The sequence below is a fragment of the Brassica rapa genome, chromosome A09 (assembly GCF_000309985.2).
Source record: "Brassica rapa cultivar Chiifu-401-42 chromosome A09, CAAS_Brap_v3.01, whole genome shotgun sequence".
In the NCBI taxonomy this organism is placed as follows: Eukaryota; Viridiplantae; Streptophyta; class Magnoliopsida; order Brassicales; family Brassicaceae; genus Brassica; species Brassica rapa.
In genome coordinates, this window is record NC_024803.2 from 34,208,578 (window position 1) to 34,230,860 (window position 22,283).

At 36.0% G+C, this 22,283-nt stretch overlaps 4 protein-coding genes and 1 pseudogene across 4 annotated transcripts; 2 read left to right on the forward strand and 3 right to left on the reverse strand.

Moving 5' to 3' along the window:
• Positions 1-1,419: 1,419 nt before the first annotated feature.
• Positions 1,420-3,254, forward strand: LOC103841266 (annotated as a pseudogene).
• Positions 3,255-3,360: 106 nt separating this feature from the next.
• Positions 3,361-5,290, reverse strand: LOC103841267 (aquaporin PIP2-1). Its single transcript, XM_009117786.1, has 4 exons — positions 4,859-5,290; positions 4,052-4,347; positions 3,811-3,951; positions 3,361-3,700 (listed from the first exon to the last, which is right to left on the reverse strand). Exons 1-4 carry the CDS (start codon positions 5,163-5,165, stop codon positions 3,581-3,583), a joined length of 864 nt encoding a protein of 287 aa, XP_009116034.1. The 5' UTR covers positions 5,166-5,290; the 3' UTR covers positions 3,361-3,580.
• Positions 5,291-9,191: 3,901 nt separating this feature from the next.
• LOC103841268 (60S ribosomal protein L12-2) lies at positions 9,192-9,893 on the reverse strand. Its single transcript, XM_009117787.3, has one exon. The coding sequence runs from the start codon at positions 9,815-9,817 to the stop codon at positions 9,317-9,319; it is 501 nt and encodes a 166-aa protein (XP_009116035.1). The 5' UTR covers positions 9,818-9,893; the 3' UTR covers positions 9,192-9,316.
• Positions 9,894-12,215: 2,322 nt separating this feature from the next.
• Positions 12,216-14,265, forward strand: LOC103841269. Its single transcript, XM_033281109.1, has 2 exons — positions 12,216-12,330; positions 12,555-14,265. Exon 2 carries the CDS (start codon positions 12,559-12,561, stop codon positions 14,071-14,073), a length of 1,515 nt encoding a protein of 504 aa, XP_033137000.1. The 5' UTR covers positions 12,216-12,330; positions 12,555-12,558; the 3' UTR covers positions 14,074-14,265.
• A 31-nt stretch (positions 14,266-14,296) lies between these two features.
• On the reverse strand, positions 14,297-17,088 carry LOC103841270 (cytokinin riboside 5'-monophosphate phosphoribohydrolase LOG4). The gene is made up of 7 exons (XM_009117789.3): positions 16,808-17,088; positions 16,319-16,416; positions 16,194-16,224; positions 15,793-15,892; positions 14,880-14,950; positions 14,657-14,800; positions 14,297-14,578 (listed from the first exon to the last, which is right to left on the reverse strand). Exons 1-7 carry the CDS (start codon positions 16,931-16,933, stop codon positions 14,498-14,500), a joined length of 651 nt encoding a protein of 216 aa, XP_009116037.2. The 5' UTR covers positions 16,934-17,088; the 3' UTR covers positions 14,297-14,497.
• Positions 17,089-22,283: the final 5,195 nt, after the last annotated feature.

Genomic DNA, 22,283 nt, shown 5'->3' on the forward strand with positions numbered 1-22,283 from the left:
TCTCCATGATTCCTCTTAAACCCATATTGGATTTCAGATTAACCATGTAGAGAAATAGATAAGAAATCAACAAGAACACAAGAACATAACAAATCAAAACCCAAGAGATGAACTTCTCAAGAGAGTTCTTGTGTCTTTCTCAATAGATCAAAGATAAAAGATAATCTGCCTCTGGTGGCTACAAAAGATGTTTAAAACATAGGTTTTTCCAAGTGCAAAACGTCCAAAATAAATTGCAAAAAGGTCCTTAAGAAATCATGATTTTCGGCAGCAAAATAACGCGGAGCGACTTGCAGGTGTCGCTCCGGGAAGTCGCTCCAGGGCCGATTTTTGGTGTCTCCAGGCGAGAGGTCGCGAGCGACTTTGGTGTGTCGCTCCAACGGGTCGCTCTGGATCGGGAGCGACCTTGGTAGGTCGCTCTGAGAGGTCGCTCCGGGCTTCGCTTCTTGTCGTCTTGCCATAGAGACGCGAGCGACCTCGGGGTGTCGCTTTGGGAGGTCGCTCCGAGAGGGGTGTGAGATGCGAGCGACTGCACGGGGTCGCTCTAGCTAGGTCGCTCTGAGAGGTGCTTTGGAGCGACCTCATGACGTCGCTGCGGAACCTCGCTCCCATGCTCTGCTCGTCCAATGATCACCTGTTTCACGTCCTTTAAGCTCCAAATGCATCCAAATGTCTCCAGAAACTCCATGTGGTACTCAAATACCTGATAGAGACATATGTATGCAAAATGCAACCTAAACATGTCTAAATCCTAATCTATATGATGAAAATGTTTATGAATGAATGGATAAAACAATGTAAATATGCAAGATATCATATATTAAATAAATTTAAAATATTTTAAAGATTCAAAAAAAAAAAAAAATCTAAGGATTCTATTTCGGCTAACACCATTGGACCTACATTAATACTTAGAGTTCTTAACTATTTAAAAAAAAAATATATATTATTTTAATGCTAAGAATTCTAATGGTGATATGATATGATGCACCGGGACGGATACGGGGACAGATACGGGTACGGAAGCGGGGACGGGAAACGGCAAAACTAAAAAATTAGGGGTACGGGTACGGCAAATATATATCAATAAAAATATATATATGTATATTTATATACTGAAAAATAAAAATATATCACTGTAAATCTTATCTAATAAACTAAAAAGATTAGAAAGTAGGTTATAAATTCAAAATCTAGTATAAACTTCTACTTTTTATGTTTTATTTGGAAGAAAAATAAGTGAATAAGCTTAAGAAGGGATAATAGCAAAGCAAATATATTCTGAAAATTTTCATAATTAACTGTTCGGTCTTCAAAGTGTCCCCGTACCGTCCCCGAAGTGTCCCCGTCCCGGAAACGTCTCCGGTACGGATACGTCAATCAATTTGACGTCCCCGTCACTGATATCACCATTGGAGTTGCTCTTACTTCACTTGTGCTTTCGAATCAAACAGATCTCTCGTCGTGCCTTGTTCTATCTCCACTTCTCTTCTCCACATTCCCCAGACTTTAGAAAAACACACCATCATCATCATCATCATCATCTTCCCTGAGAAAGAGAGTTCATCGTACTATGTAGTTCAAATCTCAAAAGGAACTTCAATGGATCAGATGCAGAGACGCGAACCGAGGAGGGTGTGGTTAGGTTTACAAAACAAAACAGTTCTCCTCGTGGGTGGAAACCATACCTCCTCCAGGTTTTGCACTCGCTAAAAAGTTTCCTTCTTTAATCAAATTCAATTCCATTCCGATCTTGTTCAACCTTCTGCTGCTCAAAGTTCATAACTTTCCGCCATGGGCGTTGATGAAGATCTCAAGCTCAAACTCACCCCTAAACCCTCTCTCCGTCGCGCCCTCGTGATCGTCTTCGCTTTCTCCGTTGTATCTCTACTGCGAAGCCTCAACGGAGGAGAGACTCACCCGTGTAAGGTCGACGAGTGCGCTGTGAACTTCACGTTTCTAGGCAACGGTTTGCTGCTATCCACCAGGTTCCTCAAACCGGTTTGGAACTATCTTGAATCGGAGAGATGCAAGGACAACAATATTAAGTTAACTACTCAAGTCGTTAAAGAGCTTAAAGGTTTAAACTTGCTGAGTAACGATGTTAAAGCTCTCTGTTTTGGGACAAGATCGGTTTCAGCTCTTCTTGCGTTGAAGTTATAAGGGATCTCTGATGCTCGTGTGGCTTACGTGTCACCAAAGGTTCTCGCTTTCAAGCACAGGAAGTTTGTAAGTGAGGTAAAGTATGAAGACGCTTCCTTTGGATTCTGTCTTCTCTATTGATCTCGAGATAGTTTCTGTCCCTGTGCCTCTTGTTAATGAGATGGAGCGTTTACTTAAACCAAGTGGAACCGGAGCTATGCTTGTGGGGTCTGACTCAGTGTCTCCTGTTTCTTCACTGCTGAAGAAGTCGAGTGTTGTTCATGTTGCTTCCTTTGGTGAACATGTTTTGGTTGTCTTCAGGAGAAACGGTGAAGGTAGTTTCCGTTTGAATTGCTCATCATCCGTACTCAACAACCGTCCATACATTGGATTATTAGAGCCTCTTCTCGAGGAGAAGAAGCATTCTGATATTCATTACTTGCCTGAGTTCATTGATCTCTCTTCTAAGAAGAGGCTGGTTTATATTGATATAGGAGCAGCGGATCATCTAACAACTATATCGAACTGGTTCTTCCCTTCGTATCCAATCGAGAAGGCAGCTTTTAATAGCTACTTTGTGCATCACAACGCATCGGTCTTGACTTCTTATGTCAAGAGTCCTGGTGTAACCTTCATCTATCACCCGGGACTAGCATCAACAAAGGAGACAGTAGCTAGAGATCAAGAAGAACCTTTTGTGGAAGATGATAGTTTTGATTTTCTAGAATGGTTCAAGGAAACAGCAAGCTTTGCTGATTTTGTGGTTCTGAAGATGAGCACAAGTGACGCTGAACTGAAGTTTCTCTATGAGTTGATAAAGAGCGGTGCGATCTGCTCAGTTGATGAACTGTTTCTAAACTGCAAAGGGTACAGAGACTGCACCAGTATCATAAGGAGTCTAAGAAACAGCGGCGTCTTTGTTCATCAGTGGTGGGAAGACTAAAGAGCTCAGCTATATGAAGCTTAAAAACGAAAACTATCTTGTTTGATAAGTTATGTTGTTTTTCTATCTTTGATAAAATCTTTGTTCGGTTCTACCTAAAATAAGCAGTTGTCACTATGAACCACCTTTGTGTATGTTCTTTTCAATGAAGTTGCTATGTTTATGTGTTTTTACTAGTTTTAGTGCTCCGTTTATTCAACTAATAACAGTACCAAGTCGCCTAATGGTATTGCTTACTATAAATAGTACTCTGTTAACTTATGAAAAAACCAAACTCAAACCATAACCTCTTTGATTTTCAATTCTAGTCACTTCATAAACTTGGCATTGGCGTAAAATAAGAACAATTGCACTCAACGAAACACACACTAAAGAGCAAGTGGAAAACACACAAATAAGATAACAAACTGAAACTGATTTGGATAATTTGTACATAGAGTAAAAGATTATCATCTTTATTATTTCAGAATCTGATTGGTGGAAATGAGAGAGTATTTAAACGTTGGCAGCACTTCTGAAAGATCCGAGAGACTTGGAACCTGAAGCCCTCAAAACGAACTGGTGGTAGAATGCAGCTATCGCAGCTCCAACGAATGGTCCCACCCAAAATATCCACTGTTGCATTTTATTTAGTCATCATCAAATAACCAAAGTTAGTTAGTTAAAATGATTAACTATTATATCCTAACATAATTAGTTAATAGAATGGGGACAAAAGGTCATACGTGGTCATCCCATGGCTTGCTCTCGTTGAAGATAACGGCTGCTCCGAAACTCCTTGCCGGGTTGATTCCAGTTCCAGTGATGGGAATGGTAGCCAAGTGCACCATAAACACCGCAAATCCAATGGGAAGTGGCGCCAACACCTTTTCATTTCATTTTTATATTAAGTATTAGTATAGGATTTGAACATATCAGTTTATAACACTTGCTTTTTATAGACAAAACTATGTTTTAAAGGCTTACTGGGACGTGGGAGTCTCTGGCACTACGTTTAGGGTCAGTAGCGGAGAAGACGGTATAGACAAGAACGAAAGTACCAATGATCTCTGCGGCTAGTCCGGTTCCTGTGCTGTAACCATCGGCTAGAGAGTTGGCTCCACCGCCGTAACGGACGTAGTAAGAGCTTTGGAAGGCTTTGACGAACCCAACTCCACATATCGCACCCAAACACTGAGCTACCATGTACAATATGGCTCTAACCAACGACACTTTACGTGCCAAGAGTAGCCCGAATGTCACTGCCGGGTTAATGTGACCACCTAAGGAAACAAACAATATGTTATCAGTTGACAGTTGAAGACACGCTATGTAATCAACTAACCGGTTTCAATCTTGATTGGTATGCTCCGGTTTAACTCAGATAAGCTAAACTTTCATGGCCCTTAATAAATGTTTCTACAACTCTTTTTCTGTTCATGTAACCTAACACTTCGGCTTTGAATGGTGACTAAAAAATAAATAAAAACATTAAAAAATACATTATTTATTAAAAATATTTTATTTTTATTTTTTGTTATAGAACACTACACAAAATTGTTCTACATTAAATTTAGAAAATAATAACACTATTCTTTTTCATTTCTACTATTTTATTCATATTTGCTTTTTCAAATTCATTTCATAATGTCTCTGTGATGGATTTATGGTTACCAGTTAACCGACAAAATCGATTTAGTGATTTCATTTTTACTTATCAACTTTTCTTCTAAAGAAAAACTTAACCACATGATTCTAAACCAAGCTAAAGTCAAGACTCAAGAAGATTCATACCAGAGATACCGGCGGTGCAGTAGACAAGGATGAAGATCATGCCACCAAAAGCCCAAGCGATACCTAGGATACCAACTCCACCGCAGTCAACGCCGCCGGCAGTACTATCGGTCTGAATCTTGTAACCGATGACTGTCAAAACGGTGATGTACAGGAAGAGGAGAGTAGCTACGAACTCAGCGATGACTGCTCTGTAGAAAGACCACTTGGTCAGCTCCGCCGGGTCAAACAGAGGCGCTGGCGGTGGATCTTGATAGTCTCTTGTCTGAAACCCTTCTCCGGAAACGGCTTCCACGTCCTTCGCCATAACTAGTTTCTTTGTTTTCTTTCTTTCCACAAATGGGTTTTATTACTTCTCTGTTGTGTGGTTAGTGAGAGGAACATGTGCTCTGGTTTTATAGTAAGAGACTGAGAGCTCCTCTTGTTATTTTGCATGTATATTTAAAATATTATAAAATTATATACGTTATTGTATGTCTTAAGGTCTTGTTATGGAATAAAATTCTATGTTCCCTAAGCAAACAAATAAATATAGAAATGTATGAGTGATTATGAAATTATTACCGTACTAACTTTCACAAAATAATTATAAGCTAGTTGTCATGAAAAAATAATTATGATTAATAATTGCTTGATAATAGTTATAACTAATACGTAAAGTAAAGAACCGTAGCTCCAGTTTTCCAATCATCAATTATCTAGACTAGCCAACGAACTTAAGAACCGGAAATAATCAAGTTTTACGTTATAGAAAATTACAATACTTTGAACCAAGTCTGAGACAAGAAAATGTTGATCCAAATCTACTGAACATGCATATATAAATAATAAATTATAGTATGCGATTAGTTGGTTTATATATGATCTCATAAGACAAGAACTTTATATCCACTCGTAAATATTTGTTTAAGGTAGAGTTCTGTCTATCATAGTAGTATACTATAATAGTGCCAATCAGTGGTGATGGTGGAGTGCTATTAGAACCACAACTTTTGAAGTATTTTAGTAATTTTGATTCATTTAAATTTGAACTTTTCTATATTTTCTGGTGGATAATGGAGGTTTATGTTTACTTTAACTTAGCCTCGCCGCCCCATCACCCAAATGTCATTTTCATTTCGACCGACTCCAATAGTATACTATATGGTGCTCTTTTTTTGTATATGATATGCTCTCTTCTTTTTGTCTTTCAATACCATAACCTGCCATTATTTCACATTTTAAAAAGCCGCAACTTTTCTGCACCAATGCATTTTAAAACTATATATAGAATCTGCATCGACATTTTATTGATCTAGCATTTCATTCTTGTCAAAGTAAAACATGTAATAAAATTCTAGAACTTTCTTTGGTTAAATTGCAACGAATCATGATTAAGTTTTTAATGTCTATGATGCATGTTAATGTCAGGTAAGATTTAAGTTCAGCAACATCACAATTACAACTTGAATTTGTTTATGATTACGAATAATGAATATTTCAATATCAAGTATAATCAACGGATTATTATTAACTAAATCTGATGAAACAAGTATATTAGGTAAAACACCTTGAACTATTAATCTATTATAGGATACAAATACAGTATCAATTATTATCAAGGTGTCATGGAGAATAAACTAGCCAAGCCTCAACGGATCCATTACACACTAAAACCAGGGTGTAAAGAAACTAGAGGGGTCCAGATTCCACTGATGTCAAAACCATGTGATTTTGTTAAAAGGTGACACGTGAAGGGGTGGCACGCCGGAAACCGACCCGTCGCTAGCTCCGACAAACTTATCATCACCGTCCATTCGGATGAGTCCAACTCAGCATAGCCGTCTGTTTGCTCAACCACTTACATATTGCCACGTTATGAGATAACCCACCAATCATTCTCTTCATCAATAATTCCAACCTCTTTGCGAAATTGAGAATTGCTGACAACAGACTGAAAACGAAAACTGAGTGAAAAATAAATAAATATATAAATGAATGACGAAAATACAAAGACAGAATATGTAGTTTCATGGTTATTATTTTGACACGTTTCGACGTCTTATCGTTATAGTTACGTTGGTCGGCTATTGTAAGACGAGTATTCCACGTTAGTATTATTTTCGTGTTTGCTTAAAATCATGAAAATGTGAAAGTCTATAGTTTGGTTCTGTCGTGTGGATATAAATTTATGATATGAGCAGTGAGAGACTGAACTCGAGAAAAAAAAATTGAGTGGCTCAAAAGAAATATATGTCTTATTATATTATAAAAGAATCTTGGATAAGTAAATGTATTACTATACTAGTATACTTACACATTCTTCTATTTTTTATCAACTTATATATATTTACACTTTCTATTCACAGAAAACCAGCCTAGACCTTACTAAATGTTCTATAAATAACTCGATGAATATAAAATGTTTTTATTTTTATTTTTATTTTGTCCTTTACTCACTCAAATGATGCTATATGCCAGAATATAGTACAGCTATATGTATAACAAGATCGACAAACATATCTCGATTTATCTGTCTCAAAATTACTAATCTACTCTGCATACAAATAATAGCCATTTCGAGTTACATGATATAGTTCATATTTATATTGTAATGTCCAAGTGTTTATGAGAGATATAGTAAAAAAGTCCTTTTAAAAAGTCATCATTTTTTTTGGTAAAATAAAAAGTCATCATTGATCATGGATAAACCACCAAATCATTAGTATTAAAAACTGGAGAGAGATTAATCTTGATACTCTGGTTCTATTTAAATCCACAGCTTTACATTCTTTGTTCATATATAAACTAAATTTAAGATTTGAAGTATGGCTGAACTTTAAAATGCTAGTGTGTTCAACTGTTCGTATTAACATAATAGATTTACGATCTTTACTGCATGATCTAAAGATAAGATATATACGAACTATGTACTACAAATCTACAATTACTCTTTTCGTCAACGAGTATAGTTTCCAGACGTTTGATTTGTTGATTGGTTCTCAAAGGTCATATTTTGCGGCCTGTCAAGTTCAAAAACGTGCCTTTCCTTGGATACAGTGATCTCTCACCTACAATGTTTTTGGTTAAGATACGCGTACTATAGGTAGACAAAAGTCACATCTTGTCCTATTTTGTCTTTATTTCGTATTTGAATTTTCATTCCTTTCAGGAATGGCATTTTAATCAGAACATGACATAATAAAAGCATAGCAATGAGTATTTATTTATACTTCAAATACAATAGATTGGTGGAAACAGCCTCACCTTAAGGGAAAGACCTCCCCAACACCGAGTTGTTTACATGGAAAATAAACAACTTTGTGGTCGTGTGTTACTTTGACAAAAGAATCAACTCACGTATATTATTATTACGACGTAAAATTTAGCAGGTAGTAAAAAAACAAAAAGGGAAAGAAACTCATCTAGCTACAGAGAAAACAACCAAGTTAGAGGAATTTTCAACAGTACGAGAAATGAGCAAAAGTATGTTACAAGACACTGCTTTAAGCAACAAATCGCTTCCCGAGATCGAAGATTTCTTGTAAGATTGTCAAATGAGAAAACAACCAAGTTACAACATTTTGCCAGTTAATAGGTGGTTTACAAGTTTAATGATCCGTTGCTCATTTTTCTTATTAAAAAAAAATGATTCGACTCAAGACTTCTTTGGGAGTAAACCCTAATCTGGTTCGAGGTGTTGTACTGTTTCATACAATTGTATCTTGATTTTGTGAATGCAGGATGATATTTCATCCCGTCTTTCTTGTTCTCTCACAAGCACAGAACAAAAGAAAGTCAAAGCCACTCCAGAAAAAGCTCTAACTAATAAACAAACAAAAAAACTTGGCAGAATATTAGAATTGTATTTGAGATCTTTCGGAAATGGAACTCATCCAAAAAATTATGTCCATGAGAGGGAAACTTCATAGTGTCAGCATAATCAATATCAAGGTTACATAAACTCTAATGATACTCAAGAAGTCAAGATGAAGACTTTGAATAAAGAGGAAAGAGTGATAAGATTTCAGTATGCAGAAGAGACGGATGCAGAGTATACAACTGAGACCAAAGGGGATGAGACTAATCCTTAATGATAATCATGCAGTGAACCCAAACAGGTGTAACTTAGGCAACAAACAGCACCCATTCTAGAAATTGAATCATATGCAGACCCAGATGATTCAGTTAACCCTAACAGTGTATAACTTAGGCAGCAAACAACCACCATTCTAAAAATTAAATCTAAGAGCCTAAAGTTTCCATCTTCTCTATCAAAGTTCCCAACTTTAAGAACACAACACCAAAGAACATCATCACAATCCCACATTCTAATCATCACTACTAAGCTTTAAATCGCAAAATGATAAACCACTTAAACGGAGATAATAATAATAATCCAAAACTCGAGTCATTGTAATTGAAAACAAGATAGCATCTAACAATAAGACAAAACAACATCTTTCTTTTCTTGATGCCTTAGTTCTCAGGGATGTCAATCTCACCCTCCTGAATCTCCTGCTGAAGATCCTTGGGGTCCTTCCCATCAACAGTACACCCAACAGACACACACGTCCCGAGAATCTCCCTCACGGTCCCACTCAGCTCCTTGGCAATCGACCTCGGCCTCATGATCCTCGCGATCTCAATCACATCGTCAAACGAAATGTTCCCGTTGTGCTTGATGTTCTTCACCTTCTTCCGGTCCCTCTCCGGCTCCTTCAACGCCTTGATGACGAGCGCCGCGGCTGACGGAACCACCGTGACTTTCGCCTGACGGTTCTGGACCGTTAGCTTGACGGTGACGCGGAGGCCTTTCCACTCCTTGGCGGTCTCCTTGGCGATGTCTTCTCCGATCTTCTTCGGGGCGAGACCGAGGGGACCGATCTTGGGGGCGAGGGAGCTGGCGGCTCCGACTTCGCCTCCGGTGACGCGGACGTAGACGTCGACGATCGCGGTCGGGTCCAACTTCGGCGGCATTGTGTTTGTTGGGTTTTGGTTTTGGTGTGGGGATGAGAGAGTGTGAGGCGCAGTAGGCAAATGGAATTTTTAGGGTTTTGAATCTGAATAAATGTGATTGAAACCTAGGGTTATATTTGTTGAATTACTAGTTTGTCCTTTTCGTATAACGGCCCAGCCCAATATATGGGCTTTTAAGAAATTCATAAAAGCACGGACTTTTAGAATCAGTTTTGTCTGGGCCAAATTTGATGAATGTTTTTATTTGTGGGATTTTAGTTTGACAATGTAGTTTGGAGGATTTAATTTCTTTAAGAAGGGTTGTTGAACAATAGTCATGAGATCCGCGTTTTGCGCGGGGTGAATAAATTTATATGAAAACTAAAATTCACTTTACATATATGTGTGCATATTTTGTATAAATTGATTCACATGATCTATGGAATTGGCTAAATACATATATGATATATGGAAAAGTTTAGTATAAATCATTAGACAGCTGTTATGAATTCAAACCAAATACAAATAGGGTTTTTGACCAAAAAAATATGCAAATCGGGTCTAATTGTTTTTAATTAAACCATATATGCTGTGAATATGAAAATAACTAATCGAAACCATTAAACAGCTCCAACTACCTATGATAAAATCAAAACCAAATCAATGTCGAGTATAATTGGTTTTAAGAAAATCGTAGATGCTGTGAATATGAAAATAACTTATTTAAGCCATTAGACGGATCCAGTCACGTATACGACCATATATCAATATATCAACTATGAAGGATTGAATTTGTTTATAACTCAATGAAACCATTCTGATTATTCACTCCCAATTAAGATTGCTCATAGTTCGTTCTGGAATGAATGTAGTTGACTGAATGACATTTTGGGCATGAGATTATTAAATTTGCATTATTAACCACCGAAAGAGGACGTTGACAGCTATGAAATGTTAAGAAATTGTAATAGAAATGTTGCTGATAATCAAGTGTGAAAGTCCACACATTAAATATGCAAGATACATTACAGTATAACCATCGTCAAATTTAAAACAAATGATAGTCCAGTGGTAATTTTAGTAAATAGCCTAGTAATGAAATGGTAAAGATCAAATGAGGTTGAAAAGGATTCTCACTGTGACACCTATGCAAAATGGCACTCTTGTAAATAATTTATTTAAAGGTTATTCATTTATTTTGCTTCTTCTTTAATAACAAGGGGATAAGCATGTATAATCATCTATATATATTAATATAAAGTAGAGACTCTCTCAATCCTCATGCATCCACGTCACTAATTCATCTTATTAGAACATGCCACGTGTCCATTCTTGCGAGAGTTTTGTTTATGTCGTTTTATTTCTTTGTGGGCTTTCACCGTTAATGGACTATACTCTTCTGTAATTTTATTTTGCTTATTCAATATCCAAACCCAATTGAAAGATATAACCTTTCTAGAGAGAGATGATAAAAAAAAATAGGGTTAGTCGTATTCTTCCATCTGTGAAATCCAAGAGGTAGACCAACAATGAAGATTAATCATGTCCAGTGAGACCAATGGTCGTGAAAATCTTTGTATCAAGCTTCTACAGGGTCGTTTCATCTTTGGTTCACCTCCGAGACGTTACAAAGTGTCTTGATTTATTGCCTTTAAGACATCTTATATGTTTCAACCTATTAATATACAGCTATAAACCTCATCTAACTTATATGACATATTATATATTTCAACCTATTAATATAGACATAAATATCGAAATCAAACATAATTAATCTAAATATACATAATCTTTCCACACCCTAACATTCTTAAAAACCACGTTTACTATACACTTCTCTTGAAATGTTAACATGAAATGCACACAACGAAAATATTCAATAATATAATTATATATATGACACGAAAAACATATTCCGCGCGTAGCACGGACCGACCCTAGTCTTTTATATAATCAAGAGTTTCGTTTTTGTTTATAAGAACTAGGTAAGTGAAAGCATGATAGTCACATAAGATGTTTCAACATTTGCATGAAAAATACTTTTTATGATGATAAAATAATTAGTTTCTTATTTGTAGCCTACAAGTTCAATTCATCGTTTTTATAGGGCATTCTTAGTTCGTTCTATTTTCTCTCCTAATTATGTATTGGGGAAAAGTATTTAACTTCGTTCCATTTTCCATTCATTCAAAGTAAAACCAAGATTAATCTATTTCAAAAGTACAATAATTATACTTTATCATTTTTTAGTTACTATACTGTTTTTACTCTAAATTGGAGAGAAATATAGTGGAACTTAATTCTATTTCAAAATTACTCAATTTTAGAAGATGAATAGATCAGAAATGCTCTTAGTTATTGAAACTGAACTATGGTTCTCTGTTGGACGGTCTTAATAGGTCCAGTCCAGTCACGTATGGGCTTTGTAACTTCACTTGAAACTATGGATTCCATCAGTGCCTTTGAATTTTTTTTTAAAAAAATAGCTTAACCAAAACAGTGTCACTCATTAGTCGCCACCACTTCCCGATAACGAAATTTGAAAGCACAATCTAACAACAGATGGATGAAGAATCTCTGATTCTCCAAGAAACCATTTGGGAGAAAAATCAACTTCCGTTGGCCAGATTAAGGTGTTGAAGCACCAAAGTTTCTCCTTTTTCTTCTTCGTCCCCAAGCTTTTATTACTGATTAGAGTCCACGCGTTCTAGGGTTTTACGAATCTCCGCTACTTCCTTTAGATCCGTCAGCTCCGTTGAAAAATGTCGAGAAAGAAATCCCCCGTCGTCTCGCCGCAACCCGCTACATCGATTCTTCGCCGATCCGCGAGGCTTGTCTCTCTGCACAGTCAAGGAAAACCCACGAAAGTTCTGACCTTTGGCTCTGAACCGCCACCGAGGAGAACCCGCCGTGAACTCGGACCAGAAGCCAAGAAATCCCCAGGATCTCTGAGGCGGTCCCTTAGGGTTTCGAAAAGAGGGGTTTCCGACGCCGGCAAAGAAAAGTCTCCACCTTTTAGCTCCGCGAAGCCTGCGTCTACCCCATCCTCTGGCTCTTTTACTCTGAGACGCTCTCCTAGATTCTCCAGTGGAGGAGGAGGAAGATCTATGTATCATCTTCGATCAGGTAACAGTGTTTTGAGTAGTTGTAGTAGTACCAAATCATGTGGAGGAGATGGTGTCAGATCTAGTAGAAGCCGTCCACGTTCAAAGACTAAGCCGATACTTAGAGATTCTGAAGAAGAACAACAAGTTAGTGTTTGTCTTAGTGAAGGGAAAGAAAAAGGGGTGAGATCTAGGGACACAAGTAGAAGTCGTCCTTGTCCAAATACTAAGCAGATATGTATTGATTGTGATTGTTATGATGATGAAGAAGAAGAAGAAGTTAGTCCCTGTCTTAATGAGGGTAAAAGGATGAGACTTGCAAAGGAGAACGATGCGCCAAAAGCTGATGAAGGGAAGAGAGTAGAGAAGGAAGAAGGGTTGAAGAGAAAGAACGAGAGAGGATGGACAGATGAGCTTGAGTTAGCTTTAGAGGGAGCTTATCTGACAGTGAAGCCAAGTCCTAGCTTCTGGAAAAAGGTTTCTAAAATGGTCCCTGGAAAATCAGCTCAGGAGTGTTTCGATAGAGTCAACGCAGATCTCATCACTCCTCGTCAAACTCAGCCTAGGTCGAGAGCCAAGAAGTCGAACTTGTCGCCAATCCCACAGTTCTCGCTATCTGCAAGCAAACTACTGAAACCCATTTCACCAACAAAGAGTAAGATACGTCAGCGAAAAGGGAATCTCTCCAAGAAAGCGATCAGGCATCTAGTGGAGAAGCAGAATCATATGAATCAAGGTCTTGGTTTTGATCTCTTCTCAGTTCTTGAGCCTGGCGCCACAAGCAGCTTTCTCTCAACTCCAACGGAGAAAGGGAAAAGTCTTCCGAGAATCACTGAAAGTCCAATAAGGCCTGGCTCAAGTAAAGATCGAGCAAATCTCGTTAGCCCTCCAGTGCTGAAACAGGTTAAAAACAAGGCGTTGCATGAGAAGTACATTGATCATCTTCATGTGAGGGAAGCTAAAAGAAAGGCAGAGTATAGACGGCTGGTTGGGAAAGAGAACGTTAGACCTGTGGATAATCAGACGAACGTGAGAGCAGCTAAAGATGCTCTTTTCTTTGATGTTCAAGATGCAATGCAGAAGCTTAAGGGGTTAGAGACTGAGAACTCATCTAGCTCAGAAGAGTTCTGCTATGGTCTTGGTGGAACTGACGAAGAAGATGAATCAATCTAATCTCTAATCATGTAGCTTTATTGTGTTAGTGCGTAGAGATTAAGAGTAAGTCCTTATTATGAATCTTAGTCTTGTAACCATGAGAGTGTAGCTGTTTGTGTGAACTCAGTTGAATCAGATGTTGTACAGACAGCGAAAGTTGATTCTCTTTTAATATGAAGTTCAGATTCTGATTCTTTTTTGTTGTTTGCTTATAAAGTGTTACATCAATTGGTTAGGAAAATAAGTAGAAACATTAACATTAAGAAAAGTAGTAATTTACACAAAAGACTTTCCTCCATGAGTGGAAATTGTAGTTTACCCTCCTATTCAAAAGCTTCTAAGATCTTAAAAATCTGTTTCCTTCCTTAAGTAAGATCTATCTTGAAATCTCCTGACATTCAATAGTTATAGTTTATATGTTTTATCTAGATTCTGATTAGTATCAGTCTTCAGAAGAGTAGCCAATCCGCTCAATCTCCCAGCAAAGCTTTGATGCAACACTTTCATGGCAAGGAGAATATTCCTGCAAACAGACAACAACAACACAGTTTATATGTTTCTTTCTTTTGGATGTGCATCAAAATGCCAGTTGAGAAGTTACCTCAAGTTTCTTTACAAGCTCCTTAGCGGTAGGTGCAGAGATTATAATCTGGCGTGCGCTTGGACTGATGAATCCTTCTTCAACAGCTTTATCAATGAAAGAGAGCAAGGAGTTGTAGTATCCATCAACATTAAGCAAACCCACCTGCATCGAAACAATGACAATCAGCTCTTGATGACTTTCTGTTTGTATCTTTAAGGGGATCATGTTGATGGGTCTTTACCGGTTTGTCATGTATCCCAAGTTGAGCCCATGTTATGACCTCCAACAGTTCTTCAAGTGTTCCATATCCACCTGTAATTTTAAAAGCAAAAAAAATATTATAATTTATATACACTATTATTATTATTATTCTTGTTATTATGATATGGTCAATTCAAAAAAAGTTATGCTGCTTCTGCAGACACAGTCTTCTGACTCTATTCAGATATAGACATGATCACAAAAGCAGGGGGTCTTATTGAAGAACAAGACCTTCCTATATCGGCAAAACATGATTTGTCTCTACGACTGTTTCAGGTTTTGTCTTTCTATATGAAACAGGTAATAAAAATTAAAACTTTGGTCACAGTAACACTACATCACAAGCTATATAGAGTCAGTACCTCCCCAGTAAAAAGCAAATAACAAAGAAACAGAGCAAAGAGAAGAGTTTGGTCTAATTTTCAGTGCGAGATGTGGATGCCTGGATGGGTCAAGGCGTCTTTATATTTTTAAAAAAATTTGACCATATAAAAAACCCAAAATCATAACAAAATAAGCCAATATATTTTAAACATAAAAGAATAGCTTTCACATTATACAGCTTGAGTCTGACCAAGACAACATGTTTAACCCAATGTTTCTTCCCACCTCTTTCACTCTTTGGCGAAAGTACTAGTCAAAGAGTTAAACCCTTTTAGGTGTTTTTTTAATCAGCATTATTCTTCTTTTTAGTTGGTTTGGCTTTAACCAATTAAGAAATTACAAAAGCCTAGAAAGATGCTTATTAGATTCTTAAACAAGGCTGTCACAAGACTTTGTCAAGATTAATCTTACATAATCATTACTTGTTTGGAGAACTGAGCTTGCAACAGAGACTTATAGAGAGAAAACAAAGATTAAAAAAACTGATTGGACTTTGAACAAGTACTAACCTGGTAAGGCAATAAAAGCATCAGAGTGTCTAGCCATCTCTGCTTTTCTCTGATGCATATCTGCAACTGCTCTTACTTCTCCTACTGTTTCACCGGTTAACTGCCAAAAAGATAATTCCATTTAACCATTAGTCTTCAGAATTTGAATAAAATTAAAGAAAAAAAGAAAAAAGCAGCTTTAGGATGTTCTATGACCAGAAGCAATGATGGCAAAGTAATCAAATTGGCTTATTTTAAATTTCCTTACAAGACTTAGCTATTAAGCTCTCCACCATCTAAAACTAGTGTTTAATATGAAAGGGTTTGGTTTAGGGATTTGTAAACAACAGTTAACAAAGAGGAATCAATAAGCAAACTAGAAAAACTCAAATATTTGTTCTCAGGGCTTATAGCAAGCATACCTCTCTAGGCATGAGTGTCTTGGGAATAACTCTGTGGTAAAAATGACAACAAAGATGACAAAAAAAAAAAGAGAGAGGCTTGTTAGTATGTATTCCTCTGATTAAGTGGTTAGATAAAGAATTACCCAATAACATGACGACCACCATCATGAACAGCTTGTGAAACAAAACCCATCAAACCTATGCTTCCACCTCCATAGACTAGATCAATGTTCCTTGAAACCTGTAACAAGCAAACAAAACAGTGGAAACTCAGCCATATTGTTTGCTATATCACACATAGATTGATAAATGAGCTAAGAAGAGAAAATTAAAACCGAAGATACTCTATTTGTTGCTATCATTTAAGGAAACAAACATTCACCATGCGATATGTGTGGGTTCCCAATCATAAAAGATGAATATAATAAAACGAAGAAAAAGAAAATATTTTGAGTTGTCAAAGAAGCACAAGTTTCACATATCAAGAATACTTATAACGAAAACAGAGGAAATGCTCTGCATTTGCAAAAACAAGAGGACGCAACAAAACATAGACACCAACATATGGTGAACATAAACAGTCAAAACTAAATAAATAAATAAATGAATGATGGAGAAACGTATGTAAATACCAACTCGTTGCCAAGATCGACAGCAGCATCTTGGTAACTACTCTTCTTGCCTTGGCTGCTTCCACAGAACACACAGATTCTTCCAAACTTCGACTTTTGTATTATTGTTTTAGTATTGACCTCCATTGATTACGATGAGAGGTGAGAGCTCAAGCTTTCTTAACATAAACGAGAGAGAGAGGTACACACCGTACAAGTGTCAAAGAAGATTGTTATTATATAGAAAGAGTGCGTTTTTTCGTCATGTCTTATTTAATCTGGTTTAATCAGGTTTAAGTTATTTGACGTAATCTTGGACAATTAATTTCACACGTGAGAGAATTAAGCACGCGCGTCGCAACAACCCGCACATACAAATTCATGTTGGCACGCGTGGACCACTTCTAGGCCTGGGCATTCGGGGTCCCAAACGGGTTTCGGTTTTATCCAATCGGATTTCGATTTTTTGGGTTTATCAAAATCAGCCCCATTCGGATTATATGAAAGTTCGGTTCCGGACCGGTTCGGGTTTTATCGGGTTCGGGTCGGAGTTAGTAAATCTTCAAAGAACCGGTACAACCCAATATACTTTCGGGTTCGGGTCCCAATCGGTTTTTCGGTTTAAAAGTACCTGATTTTTACCTATTTTATAACCAAAACATGAGTAAAATTTGTTCTTCAATTTTAAAATACATGATTTGTACCTATTTTGTAACTAAAACTTAAGTAAAAATCGATTCAAAAATAAGGAACATCAACCGTGATCATTCAAAATCAAACGAAAAGTAAACATATTTACTTATAAAAAGAAAACCAAATAAATAAAAGCATAAAATAAATACCAAGTTCTCATGAAATGAGAAACATTGTTTAACGAAAACAAAATCTAAATCTAAATACTTCAAGATTCAACGGCCATCTTCAACCATCAACCTTCATGTAATAGAACCACCAACCTTCATGTAATAGATAAGTATTTTAGATGTTCAATATTTCTTAGTGTATTTTGGATACATATTAGGAATTGAGATCATGTTTGGTACAAGATCTTTTCGAGGTTTTGAATGTTTCGGGTTCTATCGGATATCCATTTAGATTCGGGTTCGGTTCGGATAATACCCATAACCCGAAATACCACAAAACAAGATCCATTCGGTATTTACGTCGGGTTCGGATCGGTTCGGATTCATTTTTATCGGATCGGATTCGGTTTGGGTTTTCGGGTTCGGTTTATTTGCCCAGCCCTAACCACTTCCTTGAAGTTTTCACTTGTTCCCCAAACCAGCTTATCTTAGAAATTAGAACACTGTTGCATTGCATCATTTTATCAGGTTATTAAAACTATTTTATCATTAATGTATTTGATAACCATATATACATATATATGAATATTTCAATTAAAAACCACATACTTGAAAAGGAAATTTTCCTTGCATAATTATTATATCTTTCATAATGATGTTTAAATTTGTCGTGCGAGAAGTTAATGGGAAGTGACAAAGAAAACATCTTGTGATTAAAGAAACTGATTTAGATATAAAGCTACTTCACTTTTTAGTTTCCTTTTACAAGAAACAGAACAAAAATTCCATTTTCGAAAATATAATTCATTGTCAACATATATCTGGACATGTAAGATGGGTCCAAATGTAATTTATTTCAACACTAATATTTAACTGAAAGTGCGACCAAACGAGTGATGACTGATGAGTAAAGGAAGAGATCGGTTAACGGACTAATTAATGTAATCTATCCGTATATGTAATATGTATAACTGGAGATGATGATGTTTGGGTTATGGATGAACGTGTCATTGATGATCGAAATAAGAAACACAAAGTGATCGAGTTATGGTTTTTACTTTTTATTATCAAAATGTAGTCTCGTTCACCCTCCCTATGCAGTCAACCTTCTTGTTATCTTGTTAGGTACTCATTCCGTTTCGTTTTTGTTTTGTTTGATGTTTTAGAATATTTTCACATTTTAGTTTAGTTTGTATAATGTTTTGAAACTTGTTATATAAAACTATTAAAATAATTGATTAAAATATTAAAAATTAATGTTAATTTTTTTTTCTTATTTATTCTAAAGAGCAATGATTAATTATTTTTATTTACTTTTTTGTTATAATTGAGTGATTTTGATAAAAGTAATTTTTAATATGTTTGTTTATACTTAAACATACAAAAAAGGGAGTACGGTAAATATGCCTATCACCCGTGGATTAGTCGGTCCGCCGGACACATTTTGTTAAGAATATTTTACACTATAAGTCAGTTTCCAAGTTTTTATTACATTCTAGGTCAGTTATCACTACTGAGGTAGTTTTTTATGACTAGAAACTAAACCATCCTTAAGTAGACCATCTTTATCTAACTAAAGTGGTCCTACATTTTCTAAATTTTATTGTTTTTCTTTTCTTTCTCGAGAGTATAGAAAAATAATTTTGAAATCAAAAGGTTCTTTTTCACATCTCACTCTTCGACCTCTAGATCTCAAGTCATCTATGTCGCAGGTTTTCTTCGCTCTATTTCCTCGTCATCCTCGGTGACTGCCGGTGAATCTCAGTCGAGCTGGATTGCGAAACTGTTAGTTCGTCTTCTCCTTCGCCGTGAAATCAACACAAACGGATTCTTCCTCCACATCGTGCTATTCAATTCATCTCTCTTGTGCTCGTAGTGGTTGTTATGTTCAAAATCCGCCACGGTGGCCGTGTTTCAATTCATCTCCCCTGTGTTTTTTTAACTCATTTCCCTTGACCAAAAATTCACTATTTTTGAAATCTGAATTTGAAAAACATTTTACAAATGATAAAACTACGATCTTGAAGTGTAACCTATAGTTAAAACATAAAAGAATGAAAGATTATGTGAAAGAAATCAATGGCGGCCATAAATTTTTTGCAGAAAACCCTAAAATTCTGGGGAAGATGAAGACATATTTACTAAAATGCCATTGATTAAAAAAATTGAAAATAAACAAAATATGTACACATTAATGGGTTGTACACATGGATAATAATGTGTATGTACACTATTATATTAGTAATTTGTAAACATATCTAAAGGTGTTTGCGTGATTAACAAATACTTATAAAGAAATATACAAGTATGTACACTATTTTATCATATATTGCATTCAGTTGTGTTCTGCTATTGGTAAGTTTGGACATGGCCAAATAGTGTACATATGCAAAAAGCGAAAACCTGTGTACATGTGTACATAGTGAATAATCTTTAGATGTGGTGTAATATTGGTAAATTTGTACATGTACTTGGTAAGTGTCCATATGGACAACATGGAAATCTCATACATATGTACATGATGCTAAACTTGTAGTTGTATTTTACGGGTGGGATGTACATTACATATGTATACATGTGGACAGTAAAAAACGATGTTCTATAATACTAGTAAATGTGTTGTGTTTAATGTGGACACTACATTATGTGAACACGGTAGAAAACTATGGTTTTTAACGTGTTGTGGACAGTAAAAAACGATGGTTTTAAACATGTTGGATGTACATTACATATGTGTACATGTGGACAGTAAAAACGATGGTTTTTAACGTGTTGTGTTTAATGTGGACACTACATTATGTGAACACGGTAGACAATGTACACTGTGATGTGTACATAGTTTATTGATAAAAGGAGTCCATGTGGACATGTTAAATACCAATGTACACGTTGCGATATCTTAAAAGAATTAATGAATATTGATTCAACTTTGTTGTAGTAGTAGTAACAATGTTATGATATCAGATGATTCTAATGATTTTGAGTATCTTCTTATAGTTATGATCATATTAGATTTCGTTTATTGTATTTGTTTGTTTATTTGCATATCACATGGGTAAAAATGCAAATTTGAAAGTCTAATTAGGTGTCTTTTAGTTGTTTTTATTGTATTTGCATAGATGTATTTTTACTACAAGGGGTTAAAATGTAGTTTCTGAAGTTTGGGATGAAATTAAGGACCAATTTCACATTTAAAAAGTATTAGGGTTACAAAATAAATAACAAATAAATTTAGGGACCAAATATGCAAAAATGCCCAAATTAGCCATAGTTCCTCTCAAGCTTTTCCTGCCAATTACAAAACGCATCAGAGAGGCGGGAGGGTCACAACGACGATGAATCACGACGAGGAAAATGAGTTGAGACACTGTTTCACTTTGCAGTAAAGGAGAAGAGATGATGTTTCTACGGCGGCGAGAGTTTAGGTCATGGCGGTGACAGAGATGAATTACAAAACACATATCAATGATGAGAAGGAAGAATTGCGGCAGAGAAGAAAGAGTTGTGGTGAAAAAGAAGAGAAGCCGTAGAGAAAGAAGAGTTGCGGCGTCGAAAAAAAATACAAGCCAATGTGAAGAAATTTTTTTTAATAATTTTTTGTTTTTTTAATTTGTGTTTAGGTTTCAAACACTTGGTTCCGTGAGAAAGAGAAAATTGACTACTTTCAAAAATTGTGGGGCCATTTTAGTTAGGCCTATGCTTTTAGTTAACAAAAACTACCTCAGTAGTCATAACTGTCTTATAGTGTTATTAAAAACTTGAAACTGCCTTGAAGTGTAATATTTTCTTTTGTTAATCAAAAACAAAGTTTAACAAGTAACAAGCATACACTTATTTATTTATTTACACATTTACCTACCTTTTGTACTTCTTATAATGTTTTGTATAGTATTTAAAAGCTCCTTATAGCATTACCCATATCTCTCTGCTTGGATATATATCTAACTCATGGCCATTTGTATATTTTTGTATAATGTTTTTCCACATGTAGCTATACCCTATACAAAGCAGCATTGAAAGAATTAGTATGAGACATATGTTTATGTCTGCATTAAGCGTGTGAGAATTGATTAAATTAATTAAAAAAATGCAATCCCAAGAACTCCTCTCAGTGTAAGCTCTGCCCTATTGGGTTTATATGTTGTACGTTTAAAGACTATAAACAAATAATTACTTCTTGAAACCAACGTGTATTTGAGTATGCATGCTTGCATGCGCATTTAACTCTTCTGTTTTGTTTTTTTATTACCCCCACATTCCCCTTGGGTTTCTCACTTCAAACCTAGTTTTTGGGATAAAATGTGAATTTCCAACCTAGTTTCTAATATCATAATATAATCGGCCATGCTGAAATTCTAAAACAACATAATTAGCTCACTCTCGGCGTATTCAACATTTATTTGTTATAGATATAGATCTCAAATGGTTGTGGGTATATATTACCACAAGTAGATAATCAAAAGAGGGCTTTTTGCAAAATTGACCTAACAGTTAAAGTCAAACACAAAACTAACCTCCTTCTTTTAAAAAAAATTGGTTTTGCCCTATTCACCCCACAAGTTCACATAATTTACGAAAATGCCATCAAATTTTATTTTTTTTTCGAAAATGACATCTTTACTCTCTCACCCTCATCATCTTCAAGTAATTACAAGATTGCCATTGATATCAATACCACAACCACCATGAACAAC

Coding starts and splice junctions, on each gene's coding strand:
- LOC103841269 (XM_033281109.1), top strand. CDS start 12,559: ATGTCGAGAAAGAAATCCCCCGTCGTCTCGCCGCAACCCGCTACATCG.
- LOC103841268 (XM_009117787.3), bottom strand. CDS start 9,817: ATGCCGCCGAAGTTGGACCCGACCGCGATCGTCGACGTCTACGTCCGC.
- LOC103841267 (XM_009117786.1), bottom strand. CDS start 5,165: ATGGCGAAGGACGTGGAAGCCGTTTCCGGAGAAGGGTTTCAGACAAGA. Junction 3,952..4,051: donor CCAGAGACTCCCACGTCCCA/GTAAGCCTTTAA, acceptor TGAAATGAAAAG/GTGTTGGCGCCACTTCCCAT. Junction 3,701..3,810: donor GCAAGCCATGGGATGACCAC/GTATGACCTTTT, acceptor AAAATGCAACAG/TGGATATTTTGGGTGGGACC.
- LOC103841270 (XM_009117789.3), bottom strand. CDS start 16,933: ATGGAGGTCAATACTAAAACAATAATACAAAAGTCGAAGTTTGGAAGA. Junction 16,225..16,318: donor GGTGGTCGTCATGTTATTGG/GTAATTCTTTAT, acceptor TTTTTACCACAG/AGTTATTCCCAAGACACTCA. Junction 14,579..14,656: donor AGCTTGTAAAGAAACTTGAG/GTAACTTCTCAA, acceptor GTCTGTTTGCAG/GAATATTCTCCTTGCCATGA.